Genomic DNA, 21,011 nt, shown 5'->3' on the forward strand with positions numbered 1-21,011 from the left:
TCTTGTTTAAAATGAACTATGTGTCGTTCTGGAGTTTCTGATTGTTTATTCCTGTGTTGGCCTTGTGTCCAGTAGAGTTACTCTGGTTTAAGAAGAACGGCTTTTTGATCTCAGTTTCCTGTCCACTGAATAGGAAAGTAGGACCAAATGGGGGTTTAGGCCATGATTTTTTAGTGAACTTACTTTTAACCCAGTGTGGTCTCTGGTACATGTCCGTTTACATTTCCCCCACTCTTTCAAAGTGACTGATGCCAGGCCAGAAGTGATTACACTTTTCAAGTAACTCTCTCCACACTGAATACTGGTCTCAAAAGTGCTGTGTATTATAGATTTCTAATATCTTGGCGTCTTCCTCAAAAAGTGCACAATTCACAGCAACACTCAATTTATACTGTCTTTAGAAAAATTCCCATGATATCTGCCACTGCACCGACGGGGCTCACAAATGTCTAGAAACATTGCACATTGGACCACTTTCCCTGTTTCTTCTCAACAACATAGGATCCTGTTTTGTGTGACACTGTTTTTGACCACATGTAGTTTTAAATGCAGCTGTACGTACCCCATTTGAGGCTTGAACTCACGACCTTCAGATTATGAAACTGACATGCTGTCTACTGCACCAGCCTACAGTGCAGTTGGTACAGATGAGACAACATGAATAAAGAATATACAGTATATATTGTTTCCAGTGGGATATACAGAGCAGGTCCCCTGTCTGCAAACTTTAGCCCACTGGGCTGTGTGTCCTCAACCAGGGTTTATGCTAGAATTTTTTGTTGTTCTTGTTGTTCTAGTCAAGAACTTTTTAACAGAGGGGGCAGGACACTGCAAACAGCACCTAAAGGAGGTCACTCATTAAGTAACAACACTGACACGTCTGACTAACCACTGGCTGCCTTGCCACTCACTCACCCACCCAATCTGCCTTCCCCTCTTTTACTCCAACTTTGTCAACTGCTTCCTTGCTCTGACACTTGGTAGCTGGGCCATGTGCCAAGGGATTGGTTGGGCTTGGGTGATCCTCTGCTCTGAGAGAGGGAGGGACTGTTGGATAGGGTTCAGATTGGTTGGAAAGATGGAAGGGATGGGATAGAGGTTTTTTGGCTGTTGAGTTGAATAATTAGAGTGTGATGTCACTGACTGACAGATTCCCTTCACTACACTCTCCCTATGATTTCTCTCTCTCTATATAGTACAGGGAATGGACATGGAAAGAAAAGGCATACTTTTTAGGCCAAGATTTATTATCTCAGTGGTGTAAGATTGTACATGACAGGTGTCTTTTCCTCATTTAAAAACAAAAACTGTGTGCTCAAAACATATGTTTTTGCTATATCGGGGTCTACATAAGGTGATCTAAGGAGAAGCAAAGCAGGAGGAATTTTGGGGGCATCCAGGGTCCCAGAAACAGAAGTCCTGTTTATTTTCCAAATAGTCATTTGTTGATCAATTTAATGATCTCCTGGTCATCAGTCATCAGTAAGTGCATTAGAAGAGCATCAGGACAGGAGAAGTCAGCTACGTCTCCCAAGATGTCAGGAGAAATTCCGTCTGTCACCTTTGTTGAACAAGCTGAAACTAAATATTGTATTTTGAAGAAGGCTGATAAAAAAAAAATTGTTCCCAGTCCCAACAATAAACCTCAGATTTATGCCTCTTCCTGGCTTTTTCTATGTAGTGAAGGTGGTAGTATTCACAGCCATCAGCTACAGCACACTAAAAAAACATGATTTCTTAGAGAACAAAGTTGGAAAACGTAAAAATGGTGGCCATTACATAAACCTATAGTATGGTCAGACAGCAACTTTATACCTTGTTTTAGCTTCAACACAGCCATTCACATATTTGCAACCAGGGAATATTTCCTGTCTCTATTATCCATCCCATATGACGTGGCTGTGTCATTACCACTGACACATAATCCATAATTCCCCATTCTTGTGTTGCATATTATATAATAAGATGCAAGATTGTATTTAAAGCTGACATGAATCTCTCTTGTTTTTGCAGATATCGTCAGTGATCTGTGTACAGCAGCTCTCTCAGACCAGGATGGAAATGAAGCCAGTGTGTTGGGAAATGTATCTCAGGACAGCTATTAAACATAGCTGAATACTGTAGTTCATTATGTTGGGCTACAAGCATTTTGTTGGATCACAAACATGACTGATAACTCAGACTATAGTTTTTCAACTGGAATTTCCTAAGCTGGACTTAATATCAACAATGAATATCAATGACTAATGTTTTTTTTACTTACATTTCTTTTGTTGGACAACAAATATTATTATTGTTGTTACTGTTTTTAAACCGTAGTTTTTCACTTCTGACTCATTGAAGCTTCTCAGTGGAGCCTCTGAAAAAAGTTGGAACATGCCTGAATGCCACCATGGGAAAGCCATATAAAATTTTTAATTGAATCAGCTGTTGTCTCTGGAGACTGAAGACTAATGGATGTGGACACTGAACTTTACACCCAAAGGAAGATGAATTCAGATTACATACTGTAGAAAATGCAATTCCAAGTATGACTTGGATAACCACAGGAAAAAGTGATCAATTTCATGTGCTGGTTGTGAGCAGGCCCTGGCATGATGCACTGTTTTGCTGCTATACAGCCCTGAGGCAAAACTCTAAAAGCGTATGTCCTGCCTCTGCTGCCTGGCTTTAGCTGCTTCAGCTTTTCACATCTGATCTACAGACACTCCACAGTAGCTGCGGTATGTAGAGTACCTACATAGCATGTCCATTCTCACACCATGTAGATTTGCAAATTATCTATATAAATATCTCTCAAAGGTTCTAAAATATCTCCTTTTCATATATGAATTTATAACACAAATGTTCTTCTCTGTGAAGGCGTGAAAAAAATGGTTTACTCTGTCTGGAAAGAACAAGTATTATATCCTTTTTTATTTTTAGTCACTTGAGGGCAGAAACTGCCTTATAAACCTGACAAATGTAACTTACATGTTAACTCTCCTTCAGCGATTTTTGTGAAATATAAGTGGGTATATTTTCTGTGTAGAGACAGAAAATCACTGGCCCCTTTGTCTGTTGTATTATGTTGCTATGTCAGGGGTGCAACAACTGAGAAAACTGAATTCTAAAGATATTTCATTTCTTTACCAATGACAGCTAAATTATTTTAGAACAGAAAATACATGCAAGAAATAAATGTGTTTTATTCTTCATACATGGACAGTGAATAGCAGATGGAAGAAGCCAAATGGCTTTTGATGCAAATTAAGTGTTAGTGCATCACATCTCTTCTTTAGGATGGGGATGGAGTGCTGGTGTAAATCATGTTTTAGGAAACAGATCTCTGAGACACGTTATGTTATTTGGACTGGATTTTCACTCACATGTTTTTTGAAAATGATGTAAGAAAAGCCTGGGAAATGTTTCCTCCAAGTAATTTAGCAGGATTTTTAAAAAAATGTTATTTAATTTATTTTTTTTAATCAAGATTCATTTTCTGTATGACTGCTGTATTGTTGAACATCATTCTCACTTTTCTGCATTTTATTGCATTTCTACTGACAGATGGATGGGTGGATGGATGATTGGATTGGTAGGTCAATGGGTGGGTGGTGATTGGATGGATGGTGGATGGCTGGATTGAGGGATGGATGATTGGATACTGGTGGGTGGTGGATGATGGTTTGTCGAAGTGATGAATGGATGGCTGATGCATTGATGGGTCGAAGCAGTATATGGATGGATGGATAAATGGTTGGATGGATTGACAGTTACCATCTGTAACAGAGGGCAGAACTCTATTAAAGATCATATACATTGATTCAGTGGGGAAATAGGTATTCAACATGTTTTTTTTTCATTAATCATATTTCCGATGCAGCAATTCACATGAAATTTAGACCAGATATTGGTATTAACTTAAAAAAACCTACACAGTTAAAGAAATTGTAACATTCCAATCCATAAACAAGTTATGTGCAATAATGTGGAATTACAAAAAAAGTACTGAACACTCTAACTAAAAAATATTTAATACTTGGTGGAGAAGCCTTTGTTTACAATGACAGCTTCAAGGATACGTCCAGTAAGAAGAAACTGATTTCTCACAGTGTTCAGGTGGGATTTTAGCCCATTCTTCTGCACAGACAGTCTTTTAAACTGGAAGATTCCTGGGGCCTTCCTTCCACAAATGTTCCATTGGGTTTAAATCTGATTGACTGGGCCATTCCAACACCTTTATTTTCTTCCTCTGGAACCAACTGTCTCCTTTGTAGTATGTTTTGGATTGTTGTCCTACCGGAAGGTTCACCAGCATTTTAGCCTCATTGTCCTCGTGGATGGCAACAGATTCTTCTCAAGTATTTCCCAGGTCATGGCTCCATTCATCTTCCATTCAATAATTTGGATATTGTCAGTACCAAGAGAACAAACCCCATAACATGATGCTTCCACATTCAAACTTCACTGTAGGTACAGTATTTATAGGGTCATTTGCAGAGCCATTTCTCATCCAAACATGGCATGTCGTCTTGTTGCCAAAAAGTTCATTTTTGTCTCGTCTGACCACACAACAACAAACAAATGATTTTTACTAGCTTTCAAGCAGTGGGTGACCCCTCTGATTCTAACCTTCCAGCATGCACTAACCTAACTGATTCTAATTAAGACAGATAGGAGAACTGGAATCAGTGGAATCAGCTATTTTCGTGATCTTTTTTATTCTGTGTTCAAAATTTTTTTCCTTTGTCATTCCACTTTATTGCACATAACTTTTTTTTTTTAGATTGGAATGTTACAATTTCTTTATATGTGTACTTTTATTGAGTTAAAAGCAATATCTGGTCTAAATTTCATGCAAATAGCTGCATTGGAAATATGTTTGATGAAACAAAATGCTGATACATTTCAGCAGCATTACTTATTTCCCCCACTGTATTAGTCTGAATGTAAAGAAAAACAGTGCTCTTGAACATGCTTGTATGTTAAATGAAAAATATTGTATCATTGTAAGGAAAATATTTCAGTTGTACTGCATCCTGCTGCAATTTAATTGCCATTTAACAATATTATAGAATGTATCAAGTGTGTATATTGTATGTGTAATTGTAATGTACATATTGCCTCATTGTGATAATATGCATTTACAGTATAATTTTTGTCATTTTTTTATATTTTAACTTATTATTCAACACTTAAAAATACTCAGAATACTCAGATTGAGAATTAATAAATAGAAGTGCTGGATGTAGCACTTATGTAGCACAACTATATTTCTAAAGACCATGTTAAAAAAAAAAAAGGAATGTTCCTACCAAAACAACAAGACCACATACAAAGCTATCATAAAATAAAATAAAATAAAGGCTAAGATAAATAAATAAACAAGTAACTAAATGCAACAAAGATTGCAGTTAGCGTAGGTATATACAATACGAATACAACGATACGAACTGTAAAGAGAGAGCAACTGTTGCTGGCTGCCGCTCGACACAGCGCCAGAAGTCCAACAATGCTATCAATGATGCAATGCAATGATATCAGCCACAATGCAATAACCAGGTATGTTAGTCAGATGATGCAGTTTTATAAACACAAAATTAGATCTCTAAACAGGAAAAAGAAAGAAAGAAAGAAATGTTTGTTTTGTTTGTGGCTTTATGACAGTGTTTGCCTTTTCAGTATCTTGAAACATTTTTTGCTACGTTTGCGCTGGAGGGACAGTGCTCTCCTCTGTAACAATGCCATAAAGTAATCCAACACATTTCCCACCAAATTTTCCCTGCAGCAGAAGCTGCCAGTCTTCTCAGTGAGGGTTTTGTTTGTTTATGGACTCAAAAATAGTTTGGCATGGTTTACTTGAAGTTTATTCTAGCAGATATCTGAAATAAAAAAAAAATGTGAAATTGTGTGTGCAATTAGTAAACTCCTGAATTACTTTACTTAATTTAAATATAATCAAATTCATTCAAAATCATCATAAGAACCAACAAAGCATAAATAACCTGTCACCCTGTTAAATATATTTAAAAACAAAACTGAAGTAAACCAAAGTGGTCCATTTAGATTGTCCATGACTTAAAAACTTTCCCTATTTTCTTGCACTGCATGAAAGTGGTATCTGTGCTCTGAGCTGATAACAGCTAGGCAAATACTGCAGTAATGTAGCAGAGTTTTATTTTCATAGGTCTTACTATCATTCAAAGGTGAGTAGTAAAATAATTACCCAAGCTGTCAGCTGCAAACTTCCATAACAGTTCACAGATTACTTCCTGCTTTAACTCTGTCCAGTTTGCCATAGTTGTACATACTCAAACATTAGGAATTATTGTTAACACTGAATGTGCTTACTTTTGGATTAACCCTCAGATAAAGTGACATCTGATCTGGCAGAAATGCTGGCTAGTTGACATCCTGCCTGATCATCTGACCGGTTGTGTTTCTGGCCTTATTGGACAAATTTTCATCTCATTACAAGATCTTTGCAGGTCCTTTGATGAGTTCAGTGTTATCATAAACAACACAACAAATGGTCAGAGCTAGAAAATGACACCCAAGTCTTAATAAACATTAGCTTTTCCTTAACACAAATGCAAGGATAATTCAAGGGTACAAATTACTGATATACCAGAGCTCAGCTCTGTACATCTTGATGAAAAGGGAGGAAGATCCACGTTCAGCACAGAGACAAGGTATCATGGTTTCTTAAACTTAGGGCTGGGAACTGTTCCAAGGCTTTGCAGCATTTGTGTGTTATCCCTGCTTGGACACTACTACTGAAAATATCATCTATTTCCAACTCCAGCCACATCCATTTGCTGCTTGAGAAAAAATAAAAAGTTGGGAAAATGCTGCTAAAATCATTAGCATTGGTGCAATCATACAATAATTTTTGCATTTCACTTATGTTGTAACAGCACAAAACAAGCACAAGCCCTGAAACTGAGAGAGAATAAAGCATAGTGAGAATAGAAGAGATGTGAATCTTTCCCAACACCTTGCTGTGTTCTCCAGCTCCCAGACGAGACTTGTGGGTGATGGGTGTTCAAACAAGATGTTATTTAAGTCGATGCCAGCAGGCTCTGACATCACACGCTGACTGAGGAGAATCCTCTCTGTGTGTTGTTGCAACTGGTTTTATTTTCATTTAAGAGTTGAAATGAATGATGAAATGTAGTTACTGTAAATTGGGTGGATTTTTGCTGCTGACATGGCTGCAGAAATGGCTTTTCCTTATGTTGATGAGATACAGGCATCATGAAAAGCCCTGGTGTATTTCTGTTATTTTGTTAGTGATCAATGGATCCTGAGGTGTGATGGAGCGGCACCTCTGCGTCATTACCATTCCAGTCAGGCTGCTGCTCCCCCATCAAGGAGAGAAGACTGAGCTATTAATGTGAAACTTAAAGTATAATGTATTTTCTTAGTCTGTGACTGGGGCTAACATTTTTATCTGCTTTCCACTGCCCCAGATGAAAACTGTAATTTAAAGAGAGCAGGTGTGTGTTATGAAGTCATAAATCCTCTGTCTGGCATGATAATATAACTTAAAATAATTAATTGATTACACAATAAAACGTCAATTTCAGATAACTGAGTTTGCTTAGGTGTAAGCACAACAACTACTTGATTAGGTTTAGCAAAAGATTGATGTTTGGGTTAAAATAAGAACTTCCTTATTCCTTATTTCATCATTATGGTTGCAATAATAAACATGTGGTTATGGTTGTGGAATGCTCATAGATGTAAGAAACAACACTGACATCCAGTTTCACTCGGGAAACAGAAAGCAGTGTCCTGTGTGAAAGTCCTGTGTTTTCTTCACCCATCCACCAGAACCTCCTGCTCCAAATGCAGACACTGTTACTCTATATACCAATTTCCTGTTTTGTTCCTTTCTGAAGTGCTACAGCTGCAAGAGGTTGCCTAAAGGCAGACAACTTACGGGGGCATTTTTTACAGGGAGACTCGAAACACAATATGACACATGGATTTTTTGCGACATAAAATAGTTTGAATAAAAACAAGCATGTGCCTCTCTTCTATAACTGGAATACATTTCCATCTGATGTCATTACATTTTTAGAAAAAGGTTGTTAGTTATACCAGTGATACTGTATTTTCTGAGTAATTCTGAATTCTCCATCAGAACTCTGAAACACCAATACACTAAAAAATAATCAGCAATCAGCATCAAAATCTTTTTTATTTGTATTTTTGCACTGATGTCATTGGTACAATAAATACCTGATATTACCACACATTAACACACTGATAAAAGTGTTTTATACACATTCAAACACAAACTATAGATGTCCAGTCCAGTCCAGTATTTATAGAGAAGCCAGGTTGTTGTTAGTCTTGCCCAGGAGCAAAGAAGGAGGCTGAGGGTAATGTGGGAAGGCAGAGTGCAGCAGGAGGAGAACCCAGGTGAACTACGGCACAAGAGAGTGAAATTAGCGACGAAAATACAAGAACACTGGTAAGAATCTTGTCTAGAACTACACTAGAAACACTAGAGAGCTGGCTACAAGTTACCACGTTGAATGAGCGTACTTTCTGGCGTTGAGTGGAGGACTGGCCAACAAACTAGTGGAGCAGTTGATTAGTGAGTGTGGAACAGGTGTATCAGACCTCCACCAGCTGCACTCCACCTCTGCAAAGGGAAAAACACAGAGAAACACACAAGGGGAAGGAGACACAAAGAGGAGACTGGGGAAACAACAAAAACACACAGAAAACACTTGGGACCCCTAAAGTTACAGCTGGAGCTGTGACAGTATTAAGAATATGCAACATGACTTAAATGAATGCCTGTTAATGTTTATGATTAGGTACCCAGTAGAATCACAAATATGTATGTAAGTGATGTGCATGGTTTGATGATGAGAATAACATATGAGTCTGTGCCATGTGAGTCTATTTGGGTTTAAATATGCCCTGACAGAAACAGCCTTGGTAGCAGTTGAATAGCTCAATTCTTTTCTTCTTGATTCATCAAGCATTACTAGATGCTTCTGCTTAAGACATCGTGAAGTCTCTCAAAAAGGTCTCCATGAGCTCACAAGGTTTCCTTCACAAAAGGGTCTCAGGCAGAGAAAAACATACTGCAATAACCCCCAAAGGAGTGTCTGTGTGCATATATGAAGACTTGACCTGTCTCTTTTGTCAACATTAGCACCAATCATTACTGTTTTAATGATTATCGATACATTTCCTTTTCTTTTTTCGTCAGTTACCTATTATTTCTGAAAAACTTTGTTTGGATTTTGTGAAAGATGAGCAAAATATTTACTCACTTTCTCACCCTGATCTGATGACAATTCAACTGTTTCAAGATGGAAGTTATGAGACGGACGTGTTCATGCTGAAAGTTGTACTATTTGTCAATTCTATTTTTTTTTTTAAATTTAAAGTTTACACATCCTCTAAAATGCCATATGACTATTTGGCAAAACAGAGTTGGTAAGCGTTTTACCTGGTTGTATAATCTGTACAGTGGTCTGCTTGCATCTCAAGAATGTGTGGTCTCCCACTATTTTAGTGTCTATTCATATTTGTGTTTAGTGACTGAGCATCAGAGAGCAGTGGACTGAGCTAGAAATATAATGGTTTGATAGAAGCTATGATCTGGAGAGAAGATATGGTCTTGACAAAGCTTTGTTCAGCACAGTGAACCTTCTGAGGGCAGAATACAGAAAGACAGAGATGGTGTGTGTGTGTGTGTGTGTGTGACAGATAGATGGATAAGATAGGGGAGCTGTCCAACAGCCCCAGGAATATGACAAGCACACCAAGGATTTCACAACAAAAGTCAACACAGAACAAGGAGAAAACTGAACCGCTGGAAGTGAATGTCTTCACCATCCTCCAGACCACATGCTGCTACCCAACTTTGTGTCTGTCTGATTGCATCATTGTGCATCTATCTACATGCTTCTGTGTGTGTCTGAATGTGCAATGTGAATAATAATAAAGAATTTTTCATATCTTAATTTTGCCCTGACAGATCTCTCCCTGAAAGATGTAATTGCATTACACTTAAACAATCGAAGTTAGATGCCATTACTACACAATCCTGAGTAAATTCTACTAATCTATAGACACTGACGAATGTATGAACAATTTGAAGTCTTTGTCACGCCACACCTCTTTTTCAGATCCACTGAGTTATGTGAAGCCCTCGCAGGTGCAGAGCACTGGACCATCTGCTTTTAAAACTATAGGTCCATTTTTGTTTTTTGTTTTTTCACTTTCTATATTATAGCTTACACATACTCATTCATACACATGCACAACCAGATAGATAATAAAAAGAGAGAAAGATCAAACAAAAACCATCCACTTTTATATTTAATAACACCACACACAAAGAAAGCACTGCGATTTTGATGCGTGACGATTTGTTGTGGCATGATGCATGATGGGAAGTGAATGCTCATGACTGCGACTATGTTCATGGTTCAATGCATGGATCAAGTCCTCATGGACTATCTGGAGAAATAAATGAACATTACAAGTGAGTTTGAATTAAATCAACTTGGACTTAAGTGCATTGAACTTAAAGATATTAACTGCAAAAACTATGCAAAACAACTGACGGTTAGAAGTTAGATGTACTTAAGTTTTCATCTTACATGACTTAAATTTTTTTAAGGCAACCGGTTTCCTCAAATTTTTAAAGTAAATTCAACTTATCTGGGCTTAGAGTGTGTTTTACCTTTAAAGGTAATGGAGAGCTGTGGTTGGTGCAGCCAGCCAGATTTGCAGCACCTGGGCTGGGTGCACCCAGGGAATAAAAGCCCAGCCCAGTGTAACTCTTTATCTCACCTTCTTTCCCTTCACAGCCCTCATCAGCCAGCTTTGGCACAATTTCCCTTTTGTTTGTCATTTGTTTTGTTTACATGTACAACACTCCACATCTCACTCATGCACATTCACACCACGTTCTACAGAGGCATTGCCCACTACACTGTGCAGAATAAGCTACTAGTAATATATTGTAAATTGACTGCACTTTTTTAGTCATATGAACCATTCAAGTTTACTCACCCATTCACACACATTCACACAGCACTTGTTGTACATATAAAGCACCCAAACACACACAAATGATACATCATGGGCAATTTGGGGTTCAGTATCTTGCCTAAGAATACTTTGGCACGCAGACTGATGGAGCTGGCAATTGAGCCACTGACCCTCTGATGGGTGGGTGACCTGCTCTACCTCGAGAGCCCCAGCCACCCCTCATATGTTTATGTTAACAACAAACATTTTGCTGCACTTTATTTACTACTGAACTGGTGGTTATCCAGGCTGTTGCTGCTAATGTAAGAGTGCTTCTCATGATGCTAACCTGTGTCCTTTAAAAGAAGGGTGCACATAAGCATAACACACATACTAGTTTGCCAGCAATATGAGGTTGTATAGTTGGTTATATAGTTAGTGCACTTAGTAGTATAGTATATAGTATATAGTGCACTTGTGGATAATGTTACCATCATTGCACCACTCAACTGTACTGTTGGCCTAAGCCTTTGAGGCCTAGTTCATTCACCCATTTACCATGCCAAGCTCCAAGTGTACATGGTATAGTGGTTACCATACTAAACAAATTCCAGTTTCAATCACTTAGTATATATATACATACATACTGAAATAACCACATATTCATTTCTTAATTTAGGGAGAAGAGAGCACTGGTATCTGCACTGGGAGTTGGTATCAGCAGATACCCTGAGTTAAGGTATCAGTATCACAAATCCTAATTCTGAGCATAGGCATTACAGGCTATCTCAGGCTATAAACGCTGTTGTATATGGCACTGTTCATGCTATATATTTGTCCATTATGCTAATAAATATTACATAAAAATAAATATGGAGAGGAAAAGTTGGAATGTGCATGCCTAGTGTAGAAATATAAAGGATGGGTGTGTATGAGTGATTATGTCACTAACCTAACACAGAAGGGGCTGCTGAGGTGTATGTTGAACACATTTCTGTTTCACAATCCTGGAGAAACAAAAGCCAGTTCAGAGAGCTCCTGGCCTTTTAGAAATAATGCTTTACTCTTTCAAACAAAACCCTGTGTAAATGTGCTCTTCATCTCCCCTTTAGTCTGAAAGATGAAATCCAAACATCTCACACACATGTAGAGATAAACCCACTTCTGAGAAGCATTATCATCAGGCATTAGGCAATAGTTTTAAAGATTATATTGATTTTTCAGTTTCAGCAATGTTGCAGATGGCTCAGGAATCTGCCCTTTGCTAATGATAAACAATACCAATAGGTCAGTTCTGTGGTTGTACTATCTATGTTAACAATTCTTCTGTGTAAAGTAGCCTAAACCCAGGTTGCATATATCTTTGATGCTTTCATATCCTGCTCCTTTTGGACTACACCATGTGACCTCAATATTTCTAAATGCCACTTACCAAGCCTATTCAGATCAGGTGTTTTTGTCAGAGAAAAGAGACCTAGAACTATTATTGGAAAATATTACTTTGATTGTTTTGTGGAACAAATTGGTTTGGCAGTTTTCTTTTCAATTATTTTATAACTAAAAATATACATTTCAAAATAGAATCATGTATATCGTCAGGTTGCAATATACAAGAAGTGATGAAGCTGAAAAAATATAGCTGTATTTCTTTTTCATTAACTTGACTATTGCTGAATATTTCTGGCAGAATTGAAATGTGGTAAAAAAAGTAATTTTAAAATATCAATTAATTGTTACGGAAAGTAATGTAATATTTCCGACAGTACCTGAAGGTCGCATGTTTAGGCAGCACAAGCAATGCGCATCGAGATTTGAATGAACTGACCAATCAGCAGCCTCGTCGAACGGAAGCCACTGGCTTTCCGTCATTCTTGCCCAATCAGCGCGCGGCCCAGTAGTTTTCCTTGCTTTTTGAATTGAGTTGTAACAGCAGGCTGACACCTTCTCCGGGCTGTTTTGAAGTAGTTTGCTATCAAAACTCAAAAGCTGCCACATTTCGAGAATTTGGGCTGTTTTACGTATGAAAGGCAAAATGCAGTGATATCAGACTTGAGATTTAACGGAGACATGTTACGTATTTTTTGAGGAGTGTTTTGGACTGAAAAGGAATTACCAGCAATTCTTCGTTGTATTGTTGACTTACTAGCTCGGTAGCTAGCTAAGTTAGCTAGAGAGCATACGGAATTTTACTGGCTCAGCAGCCAGTTTATTTCCGATAACTCCCTTTTTGTCATTCTGGCAGAACAGACGGTAAGTTTTAGCACCCAACTGAACACCTAACGTTAGTTAACCTCTGGTGATGTTAGATATGGAGAATTTGGTGCCATGGTGAAAGCAGCTAATGTTAACTGACCTAGTGGGTTTAAGCTAATTCTCTTGTTGTAGAATATAGGAGAAAGAAAAGTAACGTTACCTATTATTTCATATCCATAAGTTGTCTTCTTTGCCGTATTTACCACACTTTTTGTCCTCAACGTAAACCATCGATATTACTGTGTTGTTTTTTTGTATGTCAACATTGATATTTATTGTACTTAACGTAACCAACTGCACTGACAACTACTTCTCATGAAGCCTGGCGGAGACTGTTTTAGGGCTATTTTAATGTAAACAGCCCAACAAATTTTGAAAGTTTCAGTACAACATTTTATACACCTTGCCTAGTTTTAACAAAGTTATCACACTTACCAAATACGTAGCTTTCTCTCCAGTTGGATTGTCAGACTCAGGCAGTATTTTTGTTTTAAGTCATGCCAAGTGTTGTCTCTTGCCTTTAGTTTCTGACAGTTGTCACAATTTTCCTTTTCTTCTTTGTTCCTACACTTTCTCTCTCTGCCTTACTGTGTTCTCCCTCTGTGTGTATTTCTGCTCATTCCCTCTAACTTTTGATAGTTTGGACAGTTTGGTGCCTCCTAAGGTTCCTGCCATGGCTGACAGCAGCATAGTGACTTTAGGGACAGCTCGGAGTCTGTTGGTGGATTCCTCTGTCTATGATTCAAGGATCGCCGAAACCACCAAGGACCATGTATTTCTGGGCATGGCATGTGAAGATGGGGAAGGTCAGTCTGCAAGGATTACTGTTGTTTGTTCTCTCCTTCCTTCTCTTTTCTCTAAATTTTTCTCGAACCTCTCAATTCACAAAATAAACTCCTGCTAAAAACATGAACAACATCAAATGCATATTCCCCATATGTGACCTTTAGTTTCATTGTAGATAAAACCCACAAGTGTATCAAATTGTGCAAGCCCAAAGATCTTACTGTATCAGAAAGACAAACACAGCAGGTTTTAGTACACAGAAATGGTGTACTAAAACCTGAAACATACATTTGCACTGCAAACTAACGCTTGACAGCACAATCTTCCTTACTCCTACACTCAGTTGCAAGTTATTCGGTACGTCAAGCTAAAGCAAGTCCTACCTTCATTAAATCTGGGCCTTAGATTACATTTTTTTTAGTCAGGTGGACTTTATATAATCCTTGATCCAGGATTATCTGGAAGGAAGGGGAGCCAATCAAGCCCATGGATTAATTCTTTGGGGCTTCACTGCTCCATCCAGTGGGGACAATAAACAGTACTGTAAAACTGTACACCCAGTGAGGGCTACCAAATGTGATTACAGTAAAGAAATCTGAATTTGTTGCACATGAACAAATTGTAATATTGAAAAAGAGTTTGATAAGTAAACCATTTAAATCACCTGGCCAAGCCTATAATTATAAAGTGAAACCTGAATTTTAGAAATGTTTGCAAATTTATTAAAAAGGAAAAACAAGGATATCACATTGACATACATATTCAGACCCTTCACGTGGCACACAGATCCTCTCCAGCTCTGGCAGGTTAGATGTGGATTTACCACAGGTGGACTCCAGTCAAAGTGTACAAACATCTCAAAGACAATGATGAGTAATTGGTGGCACCTGAACTAAGTTTCAAGTGCCATGGCAAAGGTTCTGAATACTTATGTCAGTGTGATATTTTAGTTTTTCCTGCAACATGAACATGAATAAAGTGAAGGGCTCTGAAAACACTGTCTTTTCATACTAGAATCTAGAATTTTGTACCAATGAGTTCACATGCAGCAGTGATAGCTACATTATTGGGATAATTAAATGACAAAAACAGTCATGTCATTTAAGTTGAAAAATATTTAGTGTAAATATTTAGGGACAACTGCTGTTTAGTGATGGTCATTCTGCTTGTTACACCTGCCTTATACATACATTAACCATACCAGCCAACAGTTGAATTTCACTTGATAACAGCAATGGTAAATGGACTTGTACTTATATAGCGCTTTTCTAGTCGTATCGACCACTCTAAGCGCTTTACACTGCGTGTCACATTCACACACACACACACACACACATACTATCTATTCTACAAACACATGCACGTGGGGTTCAGTATCTTGCCCAAAGATACTTCGCCATGGACTGGAGAAACCGGGCATCGAACCACTGACCTTCTGATTAGTGAGCAACCCGCTTTACCTCCTGAGCCACAGCCGTCTCGCAATAAGGTCACTCAAGAAAATGTACAAGGAAATTAATTTGTGCACTTTTGTAATATATTTAATTTAGGCACTTGATGAGTACTAATGAGTGCTTGCAGAAGAAGGTGTTCAGCATTCTTATTATGACTTGCTTTTTGGTCAAGTCCTTCAACATTAATCAAGTACAACTCTAATTATGGAAGCTATGCAGACAAAAAGATTTTTACCCTTATGGGAGGGTCAAAGCCTGCTAATAAACTGGCAACTAAGTTCATTTTTAAGGCTATTTTTTAGTTTTGTCTTTCTCATAATACTAACTACATTGACTCTAAAATAGTTTTTTTGTCTCTGTTGTCAGTATGAAATAATGAAAATGTATTTGCAGAGCTGAGGGTGCTTTAATACTGTAATGATGTTTCCAAATACAATAAGGACCTTTTTTTTTTCTCTTTGCTTGTAATCAATGATAAAAGTGCATTGTCTGACTGGTACTCATGGCTCTCAGTCAAAATGAGAAAACTTGCATCACCTAGCATACATGACCTACTTCTTGATCTGTCGGTTTCCCTGTGTGTGTGTGTGTGTGCGTGCATGTGCGTGCGCGTGCGCACACGTCCTTTCCTCCTTGTTCACTCTGCCTCTCTGTTGCTTTCAGATATCCTGCCAAAAGTGGAGACGAGGGTTGTTCTGGTGGGAGAAGCGGGTAGAAATGGAGCGCTGGTCAAAGCACTGCAGGTACATCATTACTCTGTTAACCCTGAAGGCCCAGTGTGGTCCACTCACTTCTATAAATGTAGAAGGCTGAATCTGAGTCAACGTCACTGCTTTTCTTGATTTAAGTCGGACATGGAAACTCTGTTTACAAGGACAAAACTGGTTTAAAGCTGTTGGTAGATAAACACTTTCTGCCAGTGTTCATTGTTTAATTTTCAGTGTTTCCCACGGATTGTCTCAGGTGGGAAATCCATCTGAAAGCATGACCTGGGACATCTTACAACCATTTTTGGAGATAGTACGACAAAATTTTAGAACTAGGAGAACCAGTACGACTTGCAAATATGCCTGCCATTCCCAGGGCTGGTCAGGTCCAGTGTTTCCCAAACACTGATTTATTAGCCTGCCACAACACATACTGAGGAATCAGCAGAGCAGGTTGTAGTGAATCAGGTCAAGTTGAGTGAATTTGAGTCGATGTGAAAAAAGTAAAAGGCCAAAGGCCTTAATCAAACCACCTGTTCAACAAACTGAAGAAAAGTGATATTTTCAACAGTTTTGCTTACTATGTTTTACATATAGAAATACAACATGTCACTTAGCACTGTATTTTTATTAGAGGAACAATGATCTCTCAGGTAGCTACAATGTTTGAAATGAGGTGGATGGTTACATAAATTATGTCAGTTAAGCCCTTTGGTCCAAAGCAGCAGTCGCAGGAATATTTTGTAATTTTCAGAATCTGAAATTGTTATGATGAAGCCACTTTTATATTTAAAGATTCCCTTTGGGGCATTTTCACATTTAATGGATAGTTGCTAGTGAAGAGGCAGATGCAAAACAATGGTTCCCATTTGTAATGATAGGCTTTTCTTTTCTGGTATTTTTACTCAACATTATAGACATTTTGATGTCTACGCTATTATGCTATATTTTTTTTAAATACAGTGTACATATATTAATCTGTTAATGGCCTGTCAAATAAGATTTCTGCACTGCTTCTTTGGCCTACAGAAGAAACACTGCTTTATTCCTTGATTTAGTAACATTACCAAGATGCATGTTAGAGTGTGTTTATTTACTTTTGAAGTGGGCACACTTACTTCTGATCTCTTCCTCCCTCTCTCACACACACCTGCTTGTCTACAGATAAGGCATGCTAATACAGGGGTGTCCAGGTATAATATTTGGCAGTTTGCAGAGCCCCCACAGCCTACAATATGTGTAGCTTCTGCATATAAATGAGCAACTTGTGATTTTTATTAACAGCTGCTGGCTGTGACTGGTGTGTTTACATCCCAACCTTTCTCCCCATTCCTGACTGTCATATCAGCCACCACATAACTCCACAAAGCATAAAGGGCTTTTCATGACATGTGTTTGTGTGTGCCTAACAACTGAGAGGCAAAAGAAGCTGAGGGCTGCTGAATGGATAATACAATTTTGTCTATGCAAGTGCAGGCATCATGGGTGATGCAAACCATATTCTTGCCAATGGTTTCACACTACTCTACTGGTATACAGGTGGGTGTAACATGCCAACATATGCAGCCGATGCGCTAGGAAAGCCAATGAGCAGCAAACAAACATGATTGGATCCAATGTTGGATTTTAAAAGGTTAAAAAATTGGCTTTGCAGATGTTTTACCAGAAAGAAATGTTAGCAACACATTTGTTAGACCTCATGGATACATGTAATGCTTTTTGGTGAGAAACACTCAGCGTACTTAATGTTAATGTATCTTATATTTGTGGGAGACCTGTTAGTCTGATACACTTTATTTTTCATGAGCTATTTGATCCAAATGCTGGCAGGCCTACTGGCCTGACCACTGAACCCCCTTTTATACAGCCTGCTCAAGGTGGAAATATTGTACCATTATTCTGCCTTTCTTTTCTGTGTAAAAGATGTGAAGGTATAATGGGGTGCATGTTGCAATGTTGTTCCACCTTTAAGCTGGCAGCAGAGGTAGTCACAGAGCCGAATCAACATCTGTTTACATGTATTTGTGTGGTTAAATGTAAACCAGCAAAGGTAGTGTAATCACGGGTCCTCCTTACGCCAGTATAGTGCAGTCTATGTGTAAAAATGGCTTTGGACAAGAGGTGGTCCGGGATTGTACCACCAGCCCACTTGGACACCTCTGTACTTTTTAGCTGTTGAACCTGAACTAAATCTAGTTTAGGTCGTAGTTAGCTTGCCAGTGTATGTGTCCTCTAAGTTCTTTTTGTAACCGAGTGGTGGGTAGATGTTGGTTATAGCAGTAGTCACATTGAAGGGTTTTGTTCTAAATTTCTGACAGTCAGAATTTTGACACAGGTTGTCTTCCCTCTCCAAAGCTTTAAAATGCACATTGGTGGACTCCTAGATCTAGATACACAGGTTTTTGTATGACCTGTAAGACTCCACCATGATTGTTTTATTTCTAACTATTTTCAAGATCATCTTCAGCCCAAATCCAAATCCAAATTTGTGTATTTTCTTCACATTTTTTATGTAGTTACCTTAGGGCTGGGTGATATGGGGAAAAAAAATCTTCTCACAATACAGTATATATCCACATACAGTATATCATGATATAGATCAAATCAATATTTCTGTCAAGGTTAACGGTTCCTTTTTACTCTTAAATGAGATGTGAAGATATCATAAGGTCAGTTTTTTTTTTTTTTTGTGCTAAGGCATGGCGCTGGAGAAAGTGGACATAATGGGCCGCTGTTGTGCGGGTATCACACTGGTTGTTTTAGGGGGACCATCAGCATTTACTTGAGTCTGGGGCTGTGAAGTCTGCTTTAGATGGTAATAAAGATTAATGCTATTACCTGTCTTTGTGAGAACATGCTTTAGACACAATTTGTGCACTACTCTGCTTCTTGTCAGACTTTAAATAGCCAACACCTGACACCACTGAATTTCTCAGACCCTTCTTTTCAACAGTCTCCTTGTCTTTTGAGCCTTGGGCTGTGTCTGTTGGGGTGTCTTCTTTGGTAACACTGTTTTTTGAGTTTTTGACAAAAGTCTTTTAACAAAAACTTTTTCTGTCATTTTCTTTTTTTTATCTCGCGCCCACTCCTGGCGTACTGGTGGTCATGGCTGAAGTAACCCAAACAAGCACGTACACTGCTGCTGGCAACCCCTGTGCTCTGTGCTGTGTGTGTCAACATGACCTAACATGGCTGTAACTCTATTTGAGCCACATGATTGGTTCAGCACTGTGCTGTTGTCATTATCATTGTCTTTTTGTGTTGTCTGATAAAACATGGATGGGAATAAGTTCTATTGAAATTGTATCGACCATGTATTATACAGTTGCAAGAAAAAGTGTGTGAACCTTTTGGAATTTCAGGGTTTTCTGCATTAATTTCTCCTAAAATGTGATCTGATCTTCATCTAAGTCTAAGCCTAAAATAATAACACAAATTTTTTTTTGATCTTTCATGTCTTTATTGAACACACTCATTCAACATTCAAAATGGTAGTGGAAAAAGTAAGTGAACCCTTGGAATTAATAGCTGGTTGACCCCCCCTTGGCAGCAATAACCTCAACCAGGCGCTTCCTGTAGTTGTGGACCATACCTGCACATTGTTCAGGCGGAATTTTATCCCATTCTTCCTGGCAGAGCTGCTTTAGCACTGTCATATTCTTTGGATGTCTCATGTGTACGGCTCTCTTCAAATCATTCCATAGCATCTCTATTGGATTGAGGTCTGGGCTCTGACTTGGCCACTCCAAAAGGTGGATTTTGTTGTTCTGAAGCCATTCTGTTGTGGAATTGCTCCAGTGTTTTGGCTCATTGTCCTGTTGAATCACAACTTCTGCAGAGTTTCAGCTGACATACAGACATTCTCACATTGTCCTGAAGAATTTTTTGATACACTTGGGAATTCATCTTCCCCTCAATGACTGGAAGCTGACCAGGCCCTGATGCAGCAACGCAGGCCCAAATGATGATGTTTCCTCCACCATACTTTACAGTTGGGATGATGTTTTCATGATGATATGCAGTACCCTTTTTACACCAGATGTAGTGCTGCGTGTTCTTTCCAAATAGTTCAATCTTGGTTTCATCGGTCCACAAAACATTTTGCCAATACCTCTGTGGAGTGTCAGTGTGCTCTTTCACAAACTTCAGGCGTGCAGCAATGTTCTTTTTAGTAAGCAGCGGCTTCCTTCGTGGTGTCCTGCCATAGACACCCTCCTTGTTCAATGTTTTACGTACTGTAGACTCATGAACACAGATGTTAGCCAGCTCCAATGATGCCTTCAAATCTTTGGCTGTCACTCAGGGTTGTTTCTTTACCTCATTGATGAGTCTTTGTTGTGCTCTTGGGGTCATTTTGACTGGGCGCCCACTTCTCGGTAGAGTAGCCACAGTCCCAAAGTGTCTCCATTTGTAGATTGTTTGCCTAACTGTAGACTGGTGAATTTCTAAAGTGTTTGAAATGACTTTATAACCCTTTCCAGCTTTATGTAAATCAACAATTCTTGATCGTAGATCCTCTGAAAACTTTTTGGCGAGGCATGGCTCACATAAGCGTATTCTTCTTGTGATGAGTAAAGTCAAAAAGTTTGAGTGGTTTTTATCAGTCAAAGTAGCTCTAGTCAACACCTCCAAACTCATTTTTTAACAAGACTTCAGGTATGCTGACACCTCACTCAAATGAGCTTTTTTGAGGTCATTAATTCAAGGGTTCACATACTTTTTCCACTAGCACTATGAGGTTTTTATGGTTGCTCTCAATAAAAACATGAAAGGTCAGAATTTTTTTTGTGTTATTATGTTAGGCACATTATATTTGTCA

General features: G+C 38.5%; 2 protein-coding genes across 6 annotated transcripts in view; both read left to right on the plus strand.

Moving 5' to 3' along the window:
- Positions 1–3,486, plus strand: part of mcf2l2 (MCF.2 cell line derived transforming sequence-like 2) — a 74,502-nt gene extending 71,016 nt beyond the window's left edge. The window contains 1 exon segment of the mRNA XM_018696355.2: positions 2,014–3,486. Coding sequence (XP_018551871.2) covers position 2,014 — 1 coding nt within the window. The 3' untranslated portion in view covers positions 2,015–3,486.
- A 9,399-nt stretch (positions 3,487–12,885) lies between these two features.
- The window catches only part of ect2 (epithelial cell transforming 2), a 41,277-nt gene continuing 33,151 nt past the window's right edge, over positions 12,886–21,011 (plus strand). Inside the window, exons 1-3 of one of the 5 annotated variants that reach the window (XM_018696356.2) lie at positions 12,886–13,242; positions 13,885–14,051; positions 16,149–16,228. In XM_018696356.2, the coding sequence (XP_018551872.1) occupies positions 13,919–14,051; positions 16,149–16,228 (213 nt within the window). In that variant the 5' untranslated portion in view covers positions 12,886–13,242; positions 13,885–13,918. The remainder of the gene's footprint in view (positions 13,243–13,884; positions 14,052–16,148; positions 16,229–21,011) is intronic. The other 4 variants (XM_018696357.2, XM_018696358.2, XM_018696359.2 and 1 more) reach the window with 4 other exon arrangements.

This window comes from Lates calcarifer, linkage group LG17 (assembly GCF_001640805.2).
Source record: "Lates calcarifer isolate ASB-BC8 linkage group LG17, TLL_Latcal_v3, whole genome shotgun sequence".
In the NCBI taxonomy this organism is placed as follows: Eukaryota; Metazoa; Chordata; class Actinopteri; family Centropomidae; genus Lates; species Lates calcarifer.